The sequence below is a fragment of the Sus scrofa genome, chromosome X (genome assembly GCF_000003025.6).
Source record: "Sus scrofa isolate TJ Tabasco breed Duroc chromosome X, Sscrofa11.1, whole genome shotgun sequence".
Classification (NCBI taxonomy): Eukaryota; Metazoa; Chordata; class Mammalia; order Artiodactyla; family Suidae; genus Sus; species Sus scrofa.
This window is the reverse complement of record NC_010461.5, coordinates 16130082-16147365: the sequence shown is the minus strand read 5'-3', so window position 1 is coordinate 16147365 and position 17284 is coordinate 16130082. Positions and strand designations below refer to the sequence as shown.

The 17284-nt window shown below is 46.9% G+C and overlaps 1 protein-coding gene across 11 annotated transcripts in view; it reads left to right on the top strand.

Annotated features, from left to right (window-relative positions):
- Positions 1 to 17284, top strand: part of SH3KBP1 (SH3 domain containing kinase binding protein 1) — a 342082-nt gene that overhangs the window by 81847 nt on the left and 242951 nt on the right. The window contains exon 1 of one of the 11 annotated variants that reach the window (XM_021080258.1): positions 359 to 2121. The exons of 9 other annotated variants lie outside the window; for them this stretch is intronic. In XM_021080258.1, the coding sequence (XP_020935917.1) occupies positions 2071 to 2121 (51 nt within the window). In that variant the 5' untranslated portion in view covers positions 359 to 2070. Of the gene's footprint in view, positions 1 to 358; positions 2122 to 17284 lie in introns of those variants that run through there. One more of the 11 variants, XM_021080255.1, reaches the window with a different exon arrangement.

Here is a 17284-nt window from a genome sequence, read left to right as displayed (position 1 = left end):
CCCAAGAGAAACCTTGTGCCCGTTTGCAGTCACTCCATTTCCACACCCAGCCCTAGGCCACCACTCATCTCTGCAATGTCTCCTTTTTCTTTCTTTCTTTCTTTTTTTTTTTTTTTCTTTTTTGTCTTGTTGCCTTTTCTAGGGCTGCTCCTGCGGCATATGGAGGTTCCCAGGCTAGGGGCCTAATTGGAGCTGTAGCCATCGGCCTACACCACAGCCACAGCCATGCAGGATCTGAGCCACGTCTGCGACCTACACCACAGCTCATGGCAACGCCGGATCTTTTAACCCATTGAGCAAGGCCAGGGATCGAACCCACCATCTCATGGTTCCTAGTCAGATTTGTTAACCATTGAGCCACGACAGGAACTCCTATGTTTCCTTTTTTAATGTTAAGGGGAATGTTTCTGTGAGTATTGACATAAATTTAAGGAGTCTCTTTGCCAAATGACTAACTCTTGCTCTTGGCTCCCCAGACTGGTCCTGGCAGCAGTGCTTTAGCGCGCCCATAACAGAAACCTTTGCGGGACTGGCCTAAACGAGGATGCTTGTTGTCTCATGTAATGGGGAGGCTGGAGGTAGGGTAGGACCCAAGGGCATGTGATGAGCTGCTTCTTGTAACATCAGAGACCTGTGTTCTTGCTGTCTCTCTGCCACCATGTCGGTCTGGCACTCGCTTCACCGGAGGGCTGGCTTTTTCTGTGGTTGTCAGGCAGTGGTAGGATGGCATCAGTTGGCAGTGGGGCCCTCTGCTTTCTGGTTTGTCACTGGTATGTAGGAGGGGTCCGTTCCTGCACTCTGATTGGGTGAGCTTAGTTCCCGTTACCCACTCTGAACCAATGGTTGACTTAGGAATTAGGCCACCTCTCTGGAGCTGGGAATGGGCTTTGGCGGGGACAGGGGTGGGGAGGGGGAATGAATGGGCACCTGTGGCTGGGTAGGTTTGTGAGTAATGGTACCTGGCATTTTTGAAGCTGACCCTAGCTTTACGTCTCTGAATTGTGTCATCATTTCAGGTCTCACCAGTTCAGGAGTTCATTGTCATCTGGTCAGGGAGGCCTCTGAAGTGTACCTTTGGATGATGTTATAGTGCGGGTGATAGTGGGATGGTGGTAGCATTAACTTATGGGAGAAATAAATGATTTAGGTCTCATTAGAAAAACCTGTTTGCTTTCGGATAGACATGTTTAAATATGTCACCAGAGGTGAATAATAGAAAACCATTCTTATCTAGTTATTAAGTTAGCTCCTTGGAATGTCTCGTGGAGGAAACAAAATAAAATCTTGTCCTGAATGTGTCAGTATTCGAGTTACTCTATGAACTTGGAATTAACAGAAATTGACTTTCTTTCAAGTATAATTCATGCTTCACTAAGCCAAATAGACATCCTGCCAGTTATTTGGACTTTATTAAATTTTACTTTATATGTTGTAAAAAAAAAATCGAGGTAGGCCTCTGCTGTGCAGAGTAATATATTTGATTATGAGCTGTATTTTCAAGTCTGTTTTGGAGTGAGGTTTGTCCTCATGTAAACGCTGAGCGTTTGCTGGTGCAGCTCTTAATGGTGAGAACGGATGTTGAAGAAAGCAAACCCCATGTGCCCTTGGTTTCCAGTGCATGGCCCCTCCTGGAGGCTGGGTGGAGTGTTTCAGCTGTCTCGAATAAGCTCCATTTTGCTGTGACTGCAGCCCTTGTGGTTCTCCAGCTCTCCCCTCCGACGTTAGTTACAACTTCTTCCTAATTAGGTAGCTCCTCTTCCTCTTTCTCCTCCTGGGTCATGAAGGTTCCACACTCTCAGTGCCAGAGACCGGATTAATTTTGAAAAAAAGGCGTTTCACTTGATTTGTGACAGAAATAAGCGCAGAGGAAAAAAAAAAAAAAAAAGACAACCCACCCAGCGTGAATGTGCAGTGGGAGGGGCGGGCAGGCTGGGTACGGGACAGGATGCTTAGAATCATTCTGTTGCCAAGTGAATCAGAGACTTGCAGTTCTCGGCGAGCACGGAACACACTCCTGCCCAGAGTTCAGACACAGTCAGCCCGCACTCTCCCCATCTCGTACTCCACGCTATGGAGCTTTCCGCAGCCAAAGCCCCGAGCGCTGCAGATACGTCTGAGATTGTAAGTAGGCCACACATCTGTTGGGATTGCTATTATGTCTGCACCTTCTGTAGCCTGTTGTGTGCCTACTTTGTAGGCCTGGAGGGAGACATGATGGGGAATTTGGTCGTGGCTCGGTCCTTCCGAGATGGTGGGCAATGCCATTTTCCATTCGGACCCTGGGCTTTCAGTTTTCCTGTTTGTGGAGGAAAGGCACAAGCCCTCCTCTGTGACAGAAGCGGCTTTCGGCTGAAGCCTGTTTTTGGTGGCCTCTAGAAAGAGTTGGAACAGCCCTGTCATTGGATGGGATGGCTCTTTCCTTCTGATTGCTATCAATGAGTGTTTTCCAGGGGACCCGGCACACAAGACAGCCCCAGCCCAGCCCCCCTACCCTGAACCCCCGCTGCTGCAGGTGGTCCTTTCATCAGTGAGGTGTCCCTGTCAAGGGGTGGGAACAGGTAACATTTCTGAGGTCGCTGGCAGATTTGGGGGCCGGGATGAAGCCAGGTGTGGAAATCCAGTGTTGCGGTGGTGGACAGGACGAAAGGGGCAGGAGATGCGAATGAGATGGGAGGCGGGACAGAAAGTTAGATGGGGGTCTGTTCGGACGACTGTCCTGTTGCTCCTTGGCGGCCGAGGTGGGAGGCAAGGCTCAGATCCTCACTCAGCTAGCTATGGCTGGGAGCCACTAACACAGATCTCTCCTAGGCTTACTTTCCTCATTGGAAAATTGTGATGGTTGCACTCCCTGGGACTGCTGGATTATTTGGAGTGATGAGTGCTTGGTAGGTACTCCCTACCTACCAAAATACAGGGATGTATTTTGCCCTCCTTACCCCTTGTCCTTCCTCGGTGGGATGGTCTACCATCGATGCAAGCAGCGTGCTGGGCTCTGAAATGCCATCCACATTGCTGTCCCCAGCTTGTTCGGGGGCAGCCTTTGTGGCCATCGAGCTCTTTTGGTTGGTGTCATAGCTTTATCTTGAGGTTGGCCAGTTGGCCTGGTGGCGCTTTAATTCGAGGCCAAGTGACTCGGCTGGACAAGGAGGTCTGGGGGCGCAGGTGGGAGTGGGTCGTGCCTGTATCTCACAGATCTGTTTGTGTTCATGATCGTGGGGCCTGGGGACCCAAGTCAGGAGGCTGTGTTAGGAGTCCTAGAGCAGGGGTGGTCATTCAGAAGAGCTATTTCTGGTTCAGCTTTGAGTTTCCAAGTTACGGACACCTATATGCAGCCGGTGTGAGGGAGAAGAAATAGAAGAGAAACCTCAAAGAATACTGCTCAACAATTCATCTGATTTCTGATTCAGAAGTAGGTGTGGGGCACCATCGTGGTAACTTTCCATCCAGTTGTTTTAGTCAACCTGTTCGTGGATTCAGGCAGCTACCAGGCATGTCCGTCACGTCACCATAATGTCACCATTCTGTGTGTTTTCTTGTTTAGGGGACTTTCTGAAGCCTGTCTTGCTACTTAGCTTGACTGTGTGCTTTATGTTGGTTGCCTGTGAGTTAATTGCTAATAATAGTGTTCTCTTGTCCGTTACAAGTTCTCCCAACCCCTTTCCTTCCTTTGATTTCCGTGTAGTTCATTCATATTTAAGCTAAAATCGCTTGCTTCTAGCTGGCCAGTCTCCTCAATCACTGTATCCAGGAGTTCTAACACAGTGCTAATTTTTATCATTTGGTTTTAGAGGCATTGTGTCATCTGTACACTTTGTTTTGGGGGCAGTGATTTAAGAGGACCTTTTTTTCCTTAACCGGCATCAAAATCACATATCGTAACGTAGCAAGCTTCAGTAGCTCTCTGTTGCTCTTTATGGAAATCCTCTTTCACAGCCACCTGTGCCTTGTGTGGTCTGGCACATGCCTACCTTACCAGCCTCATCACGGTCTTCGTCTACTTGGCTGCTACCTTCCACCGCACCAGCGCCCCGGCTGCCCCAGTTCTCGCTGAGTCCTTTCCTGCTGCTGGGCGCAGACACTGAAAGTGCCCTCTCAGGGGAGTGCCCTTTCTGTGTCTCTTGCTTGGCTGGCTCTTGCTCCGCTTTCAGGTGTTACTCAGAGAAGCCCTCCTGGGCCATCTTATCTAAAGAGACTTCCTCCATCTTAAGTTTCCTTTCTCCCTTCCTGTCCCATGACCGTATCTATTTCTTGCAGAGGCCTTACATCACGGCCTATAAATTCCTGTTGCCTCATTGATGTACTTGGCGCTTGCTGTCTTCCCCGCTGGAGTTTGAGCCCCGGTGCGGGCAGAGGACCTGTCTGTCTTATTCCACCGTAGCTCCAGACGCTCATTCAGTTCTAGACACATAGAAGATGCTTGTCAAATATTTGTTGACTGAACAGAGGCTTTGGCTGATTGATATGGTGGATGCCCTTTAAGTCGTGTGTGTGACTGCAAGCTGATAAAGTTACTTCCATCTTTTCTGTGCCAGACCCTCCCCACCCATGTGCCTTCGTCACTGCTCTGGCACCCTGGGAGCCCTCCAGACCCTGGGCCCCCGTTTCCCCGCTCCAGGCAAGCCCATGGCTGGCATCCGGAGTTGCCCTTTAACTGTTTGAAGCATCTCTTTTTGTTCTCAAAATGAAAACCACCTGTCTTCAAAGTGATTTGCTTAAAACAAATGCTTATTTCTTTACCGAGGCCTTCCTCCCCTTCTGCCTTTCCCCACCTCCTGCCAAGAATAATGGGAAAACCTTCTTATCTTGGAAAGTGGTTTTCCCTCTGGTCAGAACCCAAAGTCAGATGATTTATCACCCTGTGTGCTGGGCAATAGCTTCCCTGCCCTGCTGCTCTCAAACATTAGTGGTTTGTTCTCCTGAGGGGCCTGAAGGGGTCCCATGATGGGGGCTCGGCCTTGACACTGCCCACCTTGCTACATTTCCTTTAATTGTCCTTCCTACTGATAAGGAACCTAGTCCAGGGCACCACGTAAGTGGCGACAGGGGTGGGGACAGTGTCTAAGAGCTCTGTGGTGGGCTGTTTGCCCACTCAGTGACCCCTTACATCAACTCTGGGGAGTAAATAATATTACCCCCATTTTAGAGATGGGGAGATAAAGCTCACAGAGGTTAGGCAGGTTGTAACCAGCTAGGATCAGAGCCCAGGTCTCTCTGGCTTCCAAATCCATGGCTTACTTGTTGGTATACTCAGTGTCTCTTAGGCTCTTTTGGACTGTGTCCTACAGTTAAAAAAAAAAAATCCGGGGAGTTGCCATCGTGGCTCGGTGGTTAATGAACCCAACTAGCATCTATGAGGACACAGGTTCAATCCCTGGCCTCCCTCAGTGGGTGATGGATCCAGCATTGCCGTGAGCTGTGGTGTAGGTCGCAGATGAGGCTTGGATCTAGCGTTGCTGTGGGCTGTGGTGTAGGTCACAGATGCAGCTCAGATCCCGAGTTGCTGTGGCTGTGGTGTAGGCCGGCAGCTGTAGCTCGGATTGGACCCCTAGCCTGGGAACTTCCCTATGCCGCGGGTGCAGCCCTAAAAAGACAAAAGAATAAAAATAAAAAAATAAATAAAAATTAGAAAAAATCCGGGAGTACCTGTTGTGGCTCAGCAGTAATGAACCCAACTAGTATCCATGAGCATATGGGTTCCATCCCTGGCCTTGCTCAGTGGGTTAAGGATCTGACATTGCCCTGAGCTGTGGTGTAGGTCACAGATGCGGCTTGCTTCTGGGGTTGCCGTGGCTGTGGTGAAGGCTAGCAGCTGCAGCTCTGATTCGAGCTCTAGCCTGGGAACTTCCATGTGCCACAGGTGTGGCCATAAAAAGAAAAAAAATGTTTATTGAATTACAACATACATCTATAAAATGCACCTAAGAGTAAGCTTGTTGAAGGTTTGCAAACTGAGCATCTCCGGGTAACCATCAGATCAAAACACACACCCCTGATTTAGCTTCTTTGAATCAAGACAGCAGGCATGAAGAAACAGAAGCAGATATGCCCATGATTTGTTCTGAGTTACGCACAACAGCTTACTTGATAGAATTTCTCTCTTTAGGTCCATTTGTGTGTGTGTTTCTAGTGATGGAGTCTGACTGGTATTTCAGATCTCACAACCGCCCAAGGAAGAGAGTGAGGCTTCGGTAAAGGGCCGTGGGCTGAGGCCGGGCCTGGCAAAATGGGAACGAGGCGGAAGAGGAAGGGGCAGGGCCCGGCTGTTGGAGGTGGAAACGTTCAGGTGTGAGGCTTGCCAGTGCGAGTAATAGAGAGCGGCTGGGTGGAATCGGGGTGAGCTGTCTGGGGAGGAGGGAGGGGAGCCTGCGATGAGCGTCCCAAGCCTCTAGAAGCTAATGAACTTTTGTGTGAAATGAGGAAGGCCCACCTCTCATGGTGAGCATTGACGTGTAGAGCAACGTGTTTGAGCGTCCTGGATCAAACGGCTTATTTCTTGGTGAAAGGTAGACATGCCTCTCCGTACGAAAGCACGCTAGAGTAACTCAGCTCTCATAACGTATGTGTCTTGCAAGCGTGTCGAGGTGGACACATCACACCCAGTTTGCTGTGATGGGTCGTGCATGGCAATGAAAGGGAGCGAATACGGTGCTCTGAAACGTTACGTGCTGTTACAAGAGTTTATCAATCAGTGCCCTCGGTGAATGCAGTGGTAACTGATCTTGTCAAACTGCCACAGCCTCCTTGAATCAGGCAGGGTCTCTGGGATCATACTAACTCCTTTCGTCTCTGCGAATCAGATTCGCGGTTTTTATTTCTGAAGGAGACTTGCAGCTCTTACGTTGGGCATGTGTCTTAGCGTTCTTGCCCCGTGATGGGCACTGTGTATTTGTGTTTGCTTCTGTACGTGTCATGACTGTGTATGTGCAAGAAAAGTCCCGGGACTGTAACACACACGCTCTGCCTCAGGAGCAGGCACCGTGCTGGCAACAGGGAGTGGGCGTATCTGACTTTCTCTTCCGTTCTTGGAGCAGAGCATTGTGCCCGAGCACCAAGCACTTGCTGAACGAATGGAGGGAGAAAGGGGGAGAGTCCTGGCTAGCACTTACCAGTGCGTATACAACAACAAGCCTGTGAGGTGGGCACCGTGAATATCCTCCTCCCGAGAGGGACCTCATGTCCCGGTTAGGCAGGGGACTGTCCTGGTGTTGCCTCTTATCCCAGCAGGGACATCGATAGCGTTCTTTTCACTCCAGGATGTCCTGGTTCAGACGATAAAATTCTGTCACTCTGAAATGGTCTGGTTTGGATAGACAGGTGAGGAAGCTGAGGCACACAGAAGCCACATCACTTTCTATGGCGACCCGCCAGTTGCAGGTGGTGCTGGGATTCCTTCCTAGGTGTCTGACTTCAGATCTTGTCATTTGACCACTGAGTTCTGATGCTTCACAGTTTAGCTCAAGGAACATTTAGTATAAAGACAGCATTCTTGACATTTTTCAGTTTCTGTCTTTAGTAAGAATCACCACTATGATGTGTGACTCGGGGCAGCAGGAATGTGCTTGCACCAAGACCCATCAAAATCCACGGTGAACCTAGACAGTTGGTGTCCGGGACTGGTAATACTGGTTACGTGTGCTTGGTGCTTTGTCATTTACAAACCCCTTTCTCCTACAGTCCTGTGTTGGAATCTCTTGTATGCCCTGTGGCGTGGTGGGTGGTGGTATTGCCATTTAATGAAGGAGAGCACAAGATCAGCAGGATGATGTGGTCACCTGCTTGGGGTTTTACTGCCGCAAAAGGAGCTGATCCAGGATTCACCTCAGCTATTCTGCCTCCATCAGCAGCGCATTTTCCGCTGTGCCAGCGAGGCCTTGTCCAGCTATCCGAGGGTGCTGTGTATGGAGGAGGAGGACGTCGTCACCCCGAGACTCAGTAACCCTAACACACGAGTTCTTGACCTTGACCCTGTTGACATCTTGGGCTATTTAAGCCTGTTGTGGGTGCTGCCCTGGGCACTGTAGGGTATTTAGCAGCATCCTTGACTTCTCTCCACTAGATGCCAGGAGCACACACCTCTCTTCCTCCGCCAGCTGTGACAATGAAAAATGTGTCCGGGCAGTGTCACATGTACCCTGGGACACAGTTGCCCCTGGTTAGAAACCAATTGGCCTAAATACTATAGCAGCATTTAACAGAGGGAAAAAGACAACCTTAAAAATCTTAGACTCGTCATTTCCCTCCCTTTCTAGATTCTGATGCATTGTAAAAAACTATTGAAAGACACACAAAGGGACAGAAAAGAGCACAACTGACACATTTCACGTGAAATTCGCTTTCATGGAAGAACATTGGGCTCTTATGCCATGGAGGGATGAGATAGCCAGCATTTTTTAAAATTAAAAATCCTACAACTAAAAACGTTTTCAATAGAAAAGTTAAAGTAGATACCCCCTGAAATATACACATACAAAAATCTCCTGCAATCCCACTGCCTAGAGATAACTGCAATTCACGTTATGCTTTAGCTCCATCTAACCTTTTCCGACAGGCATGTATAAATGTATCATTTTCCAAATAGGACTGTGCCACAAATAGTGATATAATCAGCCTTTTTTTTAAGTTTAAATGGGCCACAAATATCTTTCTCTGTCTGTGATACAGAGCTACAGAGCTTTTCATTGTCTGGCTACAGTATAGTTTGTTCACTCAGGCTGTTGTTGGGCACATTTGTTTTGTTTCCAATTTTGCTTTTGCTATTGCTTGCAAAGCTCTGGTGAGGATTCATCTGTGTGCATCTAATCCCTTCACCGAGTTTTTTCTTATAAGGAAATCTTACCATCTATTGAACAAGATATCCAGTTCGTAATGTGCTGGATTATATTTTGATTATATTGCATATCTTTGCCCCTTAAAATTGTGGAAAGTGCGCGAATAAAATTTTGGTTATGCACTCAGCTTGCAGAATGGAGTGTGGAAAATTCTTTGGTTTTTTGATTAAATGATGACTAATAAGAAACCATTTAGGTTTCAGGCCTTGTTCATGAAAACCACTCTGAACTGTATCAGGCTACTTCCTGAGTAGGAATACAGCCCACTGACAGTCACTGAGTCTTAGACTGTGTTCACTGCTGAGAGCAATTTAGGGCTATGGTCTCCTGAATTCTCGTTGCTCATATGTTTTTCTTCCATGTGGTAAACACACTGGAGCAGTAACAGAAGAGATTAAATAAAGTTCCCCACTTGGAGTTCCCTTGTGGCACAGCGAGTTAAGGATCCAGCATTGTCACTGCAGTGGCTCAGGTTACTGCTGTGGTGCAGGTTCGATCCCTGGCCCAGGAGTTTCCCCATGCTGTGGGTGTAGCCAAAAAAAAAAAAAAATTCCCTACTTCACTCCCTCCCTTGTTTTTTTCATCCTCTAGAAGTTTTTAATGCAACTACAAACAATAAAAATATATAACCATTTTTAATAACCTCTCAAACTGGACAATATTGCAAGGTCTGATCCAACTGGCTTTTTTCAGTGAATGTATCCTTCTATGTCTGTACCTTATTCTGTACAAATGGGGCCCTATTTAGGGTCGTTTCAAGCTTTTCTTTTTCTCCTGCACCAAAGCACCCTATTTTATGTGAGTCCACCAAAAAAGAAATGCCTAGCAGTGGAGTTGTGGGGCTAAGATTCTGTCCTTGGAATTGTCATACATATTGCTAAATCGCCCTTCTGCCAATAGTATAGACCTTGGCTTGCTTCCATAAGGCATTTCTTTCTGCCTGGCATAAACTGTGGATTACTAAACTAGGAGCACGATGCTTGAACCTCATCTGTGGGGAGGGCCGTAAGCGGTTAGGAGGGGACCGCAGTCTCCCTAGTGACCATTCTAGGGGTTGCTTTCTGCCCTTGGAGGCACCTGGAGAAGTAGGTATTTCCTGGCTTTCTCCCGGGATTGGCATGGAACTGGCTTTGACTTTTGTCAACTGTGGAGTAAGAAGTATGTGGGTGGAGTTGGGAGGCATTACCTCGGTAGGCAACTTTCTGGTGATATTTGTTGGCACATGTCACTTAGAACCGAGGTGTCAGAGCTGGACTTTTGCTCCTCGAGAGGCTACAGTGTGTACTGCTCAGTGGGTCTCTGAAAATAGAAACAACAACTCTGAAAATGTTGTTGAGCCTGTGGTACAAGGTACCAGATGGAACATGTCAACAGAGTGAATGTAGATGTGATGTGATACAGTCATTTCATAATCATTTCACTCCCCTTACCTTTTCCGTAAAGCCTTTTCTTTTTTTCTCTCTAAAATTATGTATGTATGTATGTATGTATGTTTTAGGGCCGCAGGTGTGGCATGTGGAGGTTCAGAAGCCAGGGGTCGAATCGAAGCTGTGTGCCACAGCCAAGCAACACTGGATCTGAGCCACATCTGCAACCTACGCTGCAGCTTGCAGCACACCAGATCCTTAACCCACTGAGCGAGGCCATAAATCGAACCTGCATCCTCATGGACACTCAGCGGGTTCATTTCCGCTGAGCCACAGTGGCAGTTTTCTGACGTTTCTCCATTCCTCATCTTTGTCCACTCCATGTGGATGTTTTTCGGTACTGTCCTTTTAAAAAAAGGATAATTATGGTTGGTACTACATTTTGGGCTTTTTCTTGTTTTCTCTCTCTCTCTTTTTTTTTTTTTTTTTGTTTGTTTGTTTGTTTGTCTTTTTAGGGTTGCTCTTGTGGCTCATGGAGGTTCCTGGGCTAGGAGTCAAATTGGAGCTGCAGCTGCCGGCCTGCGCCACAGCCACAGCAACACCAGATCCGAGCCACGTCTGCAACCTACACCACAGCTCACGGCAACACCAGATCCTTAACCCACTGAGCGAGGCCAGGGATCGAACCCGCAACCTCATAGGTCCTAGTTGGATTCATTTCCGCTGCGCCACGACGGGAACTCACTTACTATCATATTTTTGACCAGCTTTGTCTCCCTCGTCAAATTTTCACCAACTCTTGATTTCTAGTCCTTATCACCCTAGCATGGTGTTTGGCACATACGTATTTTGATTGGCTGCTCACTTTAGAATTCTCCTTATTTTATGGGGTCTCTGGGCTTGGCAAAAGGAGATCATCCCTGGACAGCCCCCCTTAGTTGGCCCTCAGAAAGGAGCTCATTAAGGTCTTTGGTGCCTCACTCGTCAGGGCCTTGCTTTCCTGCCCAAGGGAGGGCACAGCAAGGTGCCACCTTTTACTGATTCAGTATTTGAAGCAGTGGAGGCTGGCAGACGTTTGAAGATGGTTCCATGAAACCTGGTGGGCACAGCAGCTGCTGCCACCCTGGCTAACAGTGCGAGGGGCCTGTATTTTCTGAGAAGTCGGGCGGCTTCCTGGTGGGCACTGCTGACGTTCACTCCCTGCAGTCTTGGCCAGAATGCTTGCAGTCGGCCTGGAGTGAGCTACCTCGAGGCCGAGATACAGGGAGGAAAGCAGGACTGAGGAAACTGACTTCTCACATGTCAGTGAACCTGAAGTTGGGGCAACTCTGTGTCCGCACCCCCTTTTCCAGTGCTCCGACTAATGCTAAGTGATGATCTAAGAACTTGGGGTGTTGGGCCTGTGCCCTGGCAGGTGGAAGCTGACGTCTGTTTGGGTTTGACTCTCCTGGGACTCGTTGCGGGGGATAAAGGGGCTCCCCTGTGCCTCCTCCCCAGCCCCCGGGGGCTTCCACCCAGGGCCCTGCTGACACCCAGGGCCCTCCTCTCCTGGGAGCTTCCTTAGGACTCGCCTGGAACCTCAGCAGGGAGTCTTAAAAAAGACACAAACCAAAGAACTTTATTTATTTTTCTTATTGTTCAAGTAATACATTATCTTTTATAGCAAATAAAGAGGATTTTTAAGAGGCAGGCCGTGTGATCCAAGGAAAATGGCCTTTGGAGCCACATGGTTCTGGGATGGAATGTGGGCTCTGTGACTTTTTCCTTGAGGAGCTGTTAGGAGCTGAACTTTGCCCCTCCCTCAAATTCACATGTTGAATCTCTAAGTTCTGGTCTCTCAGAATGCGATGATTTTGGGGGACAGGGCCTTCGAAGAGGTGATTGCGTTAAAAGCGGGGCCATTCCAACTGGTGTCCTAATAAAAGAGGGGACTAGGACACAGACACCAGGGATGTGCACACAAAGCAGAGACCTGCAGAGGGAAGGTAGCCGTCTGCAGCGCAGGCTAAGAGGCCTCCGTTGAAACCAACCCTGCTGACACCTTGGTCTTGGACTTCTGGTCTCCAGAAGTGTGAGAAAGAAATTTTGGTTGTTTAAGCCCCCCACTCTGTGGTGTTTGTTATGACAGCCCTGGGCAAATGAATATAGGTGCTTTGAGCAAGTCAGCGCCTCCATTTTGCTTCCTTCATCGCTAAAGGAGAGACACCACCTACCTTCCACAGACACATAACCCTGGCTTATAGTAGACACTCACAGATGGTGTCAGTGATTTAATAATATAATGATAGAAATCACTGCCCCATCCCCCGCCCAGGTTTTCTGGCCTTAGCCTGATTTGAGAGATTTTTTTTTTTCTTTTCTTTTCTCTTTTTTTCTTTCTTTCTTTTTTTTGGTACTTTCAAGTCCTTTTCAAACAGGGTTGCAAAGAACCCCTAGGATCAGAAGAGGCAGATACTTCATGGGTTTAGCAAGCAAAGAAATATTTTCTTCTGAGTAATCCTTTTCATCCTTTTAATCTTCTAACTTGCTGGGGTTCCAGGTACAGTTTTATTTAGGACAAGGATTCTGCGGCTAAAATTGATCCAAGGCGGTTTTTGGTGTGGTGCTAATACTTCCGGTACCTAACATCCACTGTATGAGATTGCTTGGGCTGCTGCAACAAAGTACCACCATCGAGAGGTACCTAACCAACAGAAATTTATTTATTTATTTATTTTTAAAGTTATTAGAGATTATTCATATTTACAGTAGGTTGGTTAATTTTCTGGTACATAAATTATACCTTAGGTAGAGCTGTTTTTTGAAATTTTTAGCATTTGTTTAAAGCGTGAAAGATCTAATCAGACAGTTCATCAAAATAGACATCAACATTCAAGTATACAAAAATGCCGACCCTCACTGTCATTAAGGAAATGCAAATTAAATCACACATGCTCATTAGAATGGCTTTGTTAAAAGACCAGAAATTTATTGTGTCGCAGTTCTGGAGCCTGGAAGACTAAGATTGTGGTGTGAGTAGAGTCGATTCCCACTGAGGCCATGAGCTTCTGGTGCTTTGCTGCCGTCTTTGCCATTCCTTGGCTTCTAGATGCATCGCCTTGATCTCTGCCTTCATCTTTGCATGACGTTCTCTCTGTGCACATCTCTATTTCCAAATTCCTCCTTTTTATAAAGACGTCAGTCACATTGGATCAAGGTCCACTCACATGACCTCGTCTTCACTTCATTATCTGCTAAGGCCCTATTTCCAAATAAGGTCACAGTCACAGGTATTGGAAATCAGAACTTGAACGTCGTCTGCAGGATACAATTCAAGCTACGACACCAGTTATATTGGAACCCCGTTTGCCCTCTGGGTACCTCTGTCTGCAGCTGGCAGCTTCCCAGGAGAAGGGCCCTTGCCTGGTCTGCAGCTTCCTTTCATCATGCAGGTTTTAGCTCAGAAGTCACCTCCTCAAAGAGGCCTTCTGTGGCTACTCTCAGTATAGATTAACTGGATGAATGGAATAGATTGTGGAGTAAAACTGAAATGTGACCGAGAATTATGCTGATATTTTGCCATCACAAGGCCGAGAGAGCTTCTCTCTACCCCCCCAGAAATGTTACTTGTAGCTTTCTCGTATATCTTGGCTGTGTCACCACCACAGATGCTACTTAAGTATCATTTTGTGCCTGTGAATTGAGATGCTGAGCACCTCCCGAATGTCAGGATGGTTCCTGTTCTGTGTACAGAGCATGCCAAGAGGCCTCAATCTGTTGGATTTTGATTTTTGCAGTGAATCATAACTTGATTATCATTTTACAGTAATTCACTTAGCAAAACTATCTAGAACCTTGAAGGACATCTCAGGTCTAGAAAGCTTGCGTGTTACGAGTAAGGGAAGCATTTACTGATTCCAGTTAATTGGTTAGGATTTTTTTGGTGGGGGGGCCGCACCCACAGCATATGGAAGTTCCTGGGCTAGGGGTCAAATCGGAGCTGTAGCTGCTGGCTTATACCACAGCCACAGCAATGCCAGATCCAAGCTGCATCTGCCACCTATGCTGCCGCGTGTGGTGATGCCAGATCCTTAACCCACTGAGCAAGGCCATGGATCGAACTCGCATCCCCATGGACACTAGTTGGGTTCTTAACCCACTGAGCCCCATGGGAGCTCCTGGTTAGTGTTTATTGAGTATGTTCCATTTGCTAAAACTTTGCCAGGTGATGTGCAGACAGGTGGTAGTACAAACAGTAGTTATGGCCTCCGGCACCACACTGCCACATCAACCGTTGAAAAATAGCCAACAGTACATGCAGAGTTGCATGAGAACATGCAGTATAGAAATGAAGAAGAGGAGAGTGCTCACTGTGGGCCAGAGGGCCAAGAAGGGCTTTGTGGAGAAGCTTAGATGAAGCTCGGGCTGTACCTGTAACAGAGATCCAGGAAGGAGAGGGAAAATACCAGCCCAGGACAATAGTACCATCCCATGAAGGTATGTAATAGTTCAAATGATTATTGAGCAACCTTGTTTTAATAAAATTACTTTTGTTCGCAGTATAGGTACGATATGATTGACAATAGGAGACTATTAGGAGCAACTAAATTGCCCATCCACTTGAGAAGAATAAATTATAATACGTCTACACACTTGATGGCATACTCTACAGCCAGAAAAAAGAACGAAAACATTTTTTACTGGTATGGAAAGCCTCACACATATATTGTTAAGTGAGAAAAGCAAGGTTTGAGACACTGTGAGTCATCCCCTAACATCTTTACTTAAAGCAACCGGAAGATACTTAAGAAACGAATTACGTTTAGGAGTGCTAGTGGTAAGCTGGAGTAATGGGAGGTCTATTGTGTGTGTATGTGTTTTATTTTAGAGATTTGAATGATAAAAGTGTATCCTATTCAAAAAGGTAAAAAGAAAGAGGTGTTCTGATACCCGGTCTTTGCTCGCACTGCTGCTCCTCTTAACATTGATTGAAATGTCTCAGGGGCTTTGTCTTGCTGAGACGTCATGAGTGAAGATTAGCAGCTATAATATACTAAAACATCGAAGGGATAAGCTCTTGCATTTGCCCAGAGAAGGACATTCTCTTAGGCTCGTTTTCACTCGTATTGGTTATCACTAGAAATGTTTCAAACGCGTGCTAAAGTAGAGGGAATAGTATAATGAACCCCTCTGTACCCATCACCTAGTTCCCGCACTTACCAGCGGCTCATTTCCTGGGTTCTCTCTTTTCCTCCTCACTCTTCCCCTCCACTGCCAACCTTGATGCTTTTGAAGGCAGTGCCTTTTCGATTGTTTTATTTAGAATTATGACTTGGACCTCCCGAGTCCCACCATGGCCCCAGACACACAGAGAAAATTGGATGCTTGAGGAGGAAAAAACTTTAACTGAATTTGGCTCCTCTCATGAGGTGGCATTTTTAAAAGTTATGGTAAGATACGCATAACAGAAAATCTACCGCTGTACCCATTTTTTCTTTTTTGGCTTTTTGCCATTTCTTTTTTTTTTTTTTTTTGTCTTTTTGCTATTTCTTGGGCCGCCCCTGCAGCATATGGAGGTTCCCAGGCTAGGGGGCGAATCGGAGCTATAGCCACCGGCCTGCACCAGAGCCACAGCCACGTGGGATCCGAGCCACATCTGCAACCTACACCACAGCTCTCGGCAACACTGGATTGTTAACCCACTGAGCAAGGCCAGGGATCGAACCTCATGGTTCCTAGTCGGATTCGTTAACCACCGAGCCACGACGGGAACTCCCCACTGTACCCATTTTTAGGGATACACTTCAGTAGTGTTAAGGGTGTTGCACCTGATCTCCTGAACTCTTTCTTTCATCTGGAAAAACTGAAATTCTATAGCGGTTGAAGAACAAGTCCCCTCAGCCCCTGGCAGCCACCGTGCTATTTTCTGTCTATGAATCTGACTATACTAGGTAATGTCATATAAGTGGAATCATACGGTCTTTGTGCTTTTGTGACTTGCTTATTTCACTTAGCAGAATGTCCTCAGGGTTCATCTGTACTGGAGCATGTGTCTGAATTTCCTTCCTTTTTTTTTTGGTCTTTATAGGGCCACACCCGTGGCATATGGAAGTTCCCGGGCTAGGGGTCGAATCAGAGCTGCAACTGCCGGCCTGCACCACAGCCACAGCAACATGGGATCTCAACTGCATCTTCGACCTACAGCTCACGGCAGTGGCGGATCTCCACCCCACTGAGCAAGGCCAGAAGGCCAGGGATGGAATCCACATCCTCATGGATACGTAGCTGGGTTCGTTACCGCTGAGCCATTGTTGGGCTTCCAGCTACTTTTCTTAAGGGTGAAGAATATTTCGTTGTAGGGGTAGACCACATTTTTGTTTATTCACTCATCTGTCAATGGACTCTGGTGTTGACTTTACTTTTTGCCCCTTTTAGAATACAGAGTTTTGTGGTTCATAATAATTTCATGGCATAGCTCCATGATCCTCTGGTTAGGAGAATGGCTCTGAGCAGTTTGAGAATTTTTATGCCAATACCCTGACTTGCAAAGAACAGCAAACCTTCCTTTCTGCTCTTGTGACTTGAGGGTATCTTTTTTTTTTCTTAAAGCTCTAGTACTGAATTTTTTTCTCTCATTAGGCTTGATTATGAATTTAAAGTGAGGCAGAGAATGGGGAGCTTCCATTGTCTGCCTGGTACTTGACACTGTGCTTGGTGCCGGTTGGGTGCTCAGGAAATGTTTGTTATAGAAGGAACCTTTCTTTGGGCCCATAAACATACTTGTGTAATAAAGGAGTTGAACCAGATGAATTTGAAGGCTCCTTTTGGTTCTAGCATTGAGTCAGTTATTAAATCTCGTGATGAAAACTTCAGACTCTGTAAGACTGGAGGGTAAGGTTTGGGGGAGAGGGATGTGGGGGTAGGTATGTTTTCAGTGCTCCTTGAATTATACCCAGAGGCGATCACCTACAAATAGAACCATGCTATGATAGAGTATTTCTTAAAATAACATTTTGGATTTGAGATTCCCTTTTTGTGAGGTGGTAACATTCTTTGAATAACAAAAAGCAACCAGCTAAACAGTTATTTTAAGTTTAGTTTAACTGTGTA